Source organism: Athene cunicularia (genome assembly GCF_003259725.1).
Source record: "Athene cunicularia isolate RWA chromosome Z unlocalized genomic scaffold, athCun1 chrZ_part1, whole genome shotgun sequence".
Classification (NCBI taxonomy): domain Eukaryota; kingdom Metazoa; phylum Chordata; class Aves; order Strigiformes; family Strigidae; genus Athene; species Athene cunicularia.
In genome coordinates this window covers 25,465,200-25,468,968 of record NW_020799142.1, presented here as the reverse complement: position 1 = coordinate 25,468,968, position 3,769 = coordinate 25,465,200, and the positions used below count along the sequence as shown (strand labels likewise).

The window sequence follows — 3,769 nt, the reverse complement described above, 5'->3', positions numbered from 1 at the left end:
TCAGGACCCCACACAGGTGTAGGTGGTGTTTCCCCAGAGGAAGGTGGGAGGAGAGGACCGAAGCCACTGCAGGGTGGCTGCATGCTGCTTGCAGATCCATCCGAGGGCTTCCCCACACAGACCACCTGACAGCCCCAAGCCTGACACCCTGCCGCAGGCCAGGAAGGATCTGGTGGTGTGCTGGATTGGGAAGAACCTGCTGGGAGAGAGCAGTCTGAGATGGGATGGGCAGGAGGGCCTGAGGTCATGCCCTTAGCATCTCCCGCAGCGAGGGACTGGAGGCTGCAAAGAGATGCTGTGAGGCAAAGCTCACCCTCCCCATGGAGCACTCTTCTCGGACACCCTCCTCACAATTAGGACACGTGCTTTTACCCCCACCTCCGCCCCTACCCTGCGTGTTTGACATGCAGCCCCCACCCAGCATCCACAGGTTCCTCCTGGCAGGGCTCTGCACCAAGGGAAGCCTGGGAAACTGCTTTTGGGGGAACCCCTCACAGCCTCTCACACAGGTAGGGTGTGGGCACCAGAGTCAGGCCCCTGCAATCTTCCCTTCCCCAGAATGCCTCAGTGCAGCCCTGGGAAGATGAGAGGTGGCCAAAATGTGGAGCACATGCCTGTATGCCAGTGGGCTGCCTGTCCCCTCCCACGCCATCACCTCCCCAAGCCCTGATGCTGGACCCTCAGCAGCCCTGGCTGGGGACAAGCTGACAGCCTCACCTCTTTAGTGTGGTGCCATCCAGCCACTTCCAGTCAGACCTGGAGCCATCCCGCTTCAGCCCAACGTGGAAGACTTCCATGTTGACTGTGCGCACCAGGAAAGCCTAGCACAGGAGAGGACACGCATGAGCTCTCTGGGGGAACACCCAGCCCCAGCCGCACAGTTAGTGATGGGGGCTGTGCAGTACAGGCACAGCATCATCGGCTCCCTGCCTGGAGGCTTGGCTGGGCTTTGGGCCTGTGGGCCAGAGCCAGTGAGCTGAGACAATGCTGGTGATGGCTGGGTGACTGCTGAGGGACCTTGTGGTGGTCACCAACTCAGCCCAATGCCCATGGGGAGTTAGACAGGCCAGGCTGGGTGCACTCACCAGGGTGGTGTTGGCTTGGATGGTGACCAGCTGTGCCCCTCTGGAGCAGCAGTCCTCTCTGCTCTGCTCCCACGTCTTTTTGGCAGAGGAGAAGTAGTAGCACTGCCCCGCATCCCAGAGCCAGCCGGCCGGGCAGAACTGGCATTGCCCTGCACACCAGAAATTCAGCCTGTGGGAGCAGCAAGGGCAGGGCAGCTGGCAGGGGCTACCCCCAGCCCCCAGCCCAAGGGACAGGAGGGTGACAAGGAGTAGCTAGGGTACCAACCAACCCAGCGTACTCTTATGCCTGCCCTGCAGAGAGGACACTCCACTTCTCCTTACTGTGGAGCCCAGCTCCCACATCTCAGTCCCAGCTCCCCAGAAGGAGACCCAGTAGAGGGGGGCTCGATACACAAAGGTGCTGTCATCAGACAGGTTGGTCAGGGATGGGAGCTCCAGGTTTCAGGATGTGATACAAACATAATTTTCAAAGCCCTGGGAATGCAGTCAAGATTTCAGATTCACCAGAGACCAATTGAAAGAGCACCTGATGCCATCCAGCACACAGAAGCTCATGGCAACCATGAGCCTGGTGCTGGTGGTGTGCCCAGGTGATGCTGAGCCAACTGGGGTCATCTCTCCCAAATGACCACCAGCAGCCTAGCCTGTTCAGCAGCTCTGGGGCAGCTCTTCTTGCCATGACCCAGGGGACAGGCAGCAAGGGTGAAGGAAGACTTGGGGAGAGACACGTTCTGGAGTAGGGACAGATCCTGCCTCTTGAAAGGAGCAGTCAGGCCCTCTCCAAACCTTACCCAAGAGCCTGCCAGGCTCTCCTACCTCGCACTGTCTGTTGCTGACAGCTGATGCTCTCCTCCATACTCCAGGGACTACGGGTGCAGCTTGCTTGTTGCCCTAAATCTACAGAAGAAAAGCACAGGAGTGTCCCCGCCAACCCCAGGCTCCTGCTTCCAGCAGCACCAGTGTCCTCTCCCATGAGACAAACCCACAGCTGCAGCTGAGGGCATCCCGCCCTTTAGATGACCTGCCAGCCAAGCCCACCAAGGCCCTTGTGGCTTTTGCTGTGCTTGGGAGCCCATCACACAACAAGTTTTTGGGGAGAGAGCTTCTGTCTTTTGGTTTCAATGCCACTGTTCTCCCTCCTGTCTTTATTTTGTTGCCATGTGATGGAACGGGATGCCCCACACCGTCCCCCAACCCACACTGTCTCTGTGCCTTCCTCTCTCACCCAGACAGGTGAGGATTTGCGTCACCAATTTTCCTTCTTGCCCCAAAACCCACAACACCCTTGGCCCCAAGCAGGAGGGCCCAGCTTCATGGGCAAATTGCAGCTCTGTCTTTTGGTACATGGACCCCATGGCACCAACCCCAACCCCAAGACCACATCCGGAGAGGTCCCAGCAGGTACTCACAGTGGAAGCTCAAGCCAACAAGGATGATTTGTGCCAGGAGGAGCAGCAGGGAGAGGAGAGCCAGGCTGAGGGCTGCCCAGCACCAGGGCAGCCGCACTGGCTGCTGAGGAGCTGAGAAAAGGAGTTAACCTGGGCCCTGGGGACTTGGTGGGAACAGTGGAGACCCCCCCAGACAGGAAAGCTCTGTGAACCCCAGGCTGGATCTCAGGAGACAGTGGGGGATCCCAGAAAAAGTGAGGGAGAGCCCATTTGCAGCACCTTGACCCTCCAAGCAGATAGCACTTGGCACAGGGTGGGGAAAGCAGAGCGGAGGCGCCTGTGTGCGCTGTGGCACTGGGTTGCAGTGAGCATCCCCTGTCCTTGAGCCCCTCCTGCCCCTTGCCCTGAGAGCAGGCAGTCTGCAATGGGGCTGGAGAGGAGATGTTTGGGAGAGGATACTCGAAAGGAGGGACCAGCGGGGACCAGGGCTGGGACAACAGCCCTGCAGAGATCAAGAGGCTGTAGGAGGGCAGGGGACCCACCAGGAGAGCTGGGGTGCTAGTGGCAGGGAGCAGCGCTCCATTACCTGGTGTGGGCGGCAAGCGAAGATCGGCATATGTGACCCCCTCTTCCATCCTTCCCTCCGTCTCTTGCTCTGCACCCCACGAGGGAAGTGACAACCCCCTCCCAGCCCCCCTCAGCAGCCGGGTGTGACACGAAATGGAAAGTGTCACTTCCTGAGAGGTCCCCGGAGGCACCACCTGGGCCACAACTCTGGGGGTTCACAGTGTTGCCAGCAACCAGGGCAAGGGGGAACCCCGACAAAGCTGACACCTGGGCTTTCCTGGCATGAGGGAACCCCACACCCCTGGCATCAGGGCAGCGAGCAGTGGGGATGACTGGTAGCTCAGACATAGGGCCAAAGCTGGGCCGGGCAGAGATGCTGAGGCTGCTTTCCTTGCCCTGACCCCTCGGTGCTCAGCAAATCTGTTTTATGGACTGTGCAGGGGACCTGTGCATCCTTGGGGAACAAGTCACGGGGCCCTGGTGGTTGGATGGTCCACGGTGGCTGAATCCCCAGCCTCCACGCTCTCAGCGCAGCAAGGCCACAGGGTGTTGGCTCAGATGTGGTTCCTGCCAACTTTTTTGCATGGGGCTGCAGCTGCATCTTAGCCCTGGAAAGCGGGGGGCTGGGGTGCTCCTTCCCCTCCCCGATCCTCGAGGGCTGGCGTGATGGCCAACCCATCTGTGGTGGGGGACGGAGACCCCCACACCCGCCAGGGGTGGTCGTGCCCC

General features: G+C 60.0%; 1 protein-coding gene across 1 annotated transcript; it reads right to left on the bottom strand.

The window, feature by feature from the left end:
• On the bottom strand, positions 1–3,108 carry LOC113489813 (killer cell lectin-like receptor subfamily G member 1). The gene is made up of 6 exons (XM_026865835.1): positions 3,060–3,108; positions 2,495–2,605; positions 1,902–1,982; positions 1,086–1,234; positions 718–821; positions 1–196 (listed from the first exon to the last, which is right to left on the bottom strand). The coding sequence occupies exons 1-6, from the start codon at positions 3,106–3,108 to the stop codon at positions 1–3; spliced, it is 690 nt and encodes a 229-aa protein (XP_026721636.1).
• Positions 3,109–3,769: the final 661 nt, after the last annotated feature.

Bases quoted from the DNA above. Each gene is read 5' to 3' on its own strand.
- LOC113489813 (XM_026865835.1), bottom strand. From the start codon at position 3,108: ATGGAAGAGGGGGTCACATATGCCGATCTTCGCTTGCCGCCCACACCA. The intron at 2,606-3,059 runs GTAATGGAGCGC...TCCTTTTCTCAG, and splicing joins TCGCTTGCCGCCCACACCAG to CTCCTCAGCAGCCAGTGCGG. The intron at 822-1,085 runs GTGAGTGCACCC...CTCCTGTGCTAG, and splicing joins TCCAAGCCAACACCACCCTG to GCTTTCCTGGTGCGCACAGT.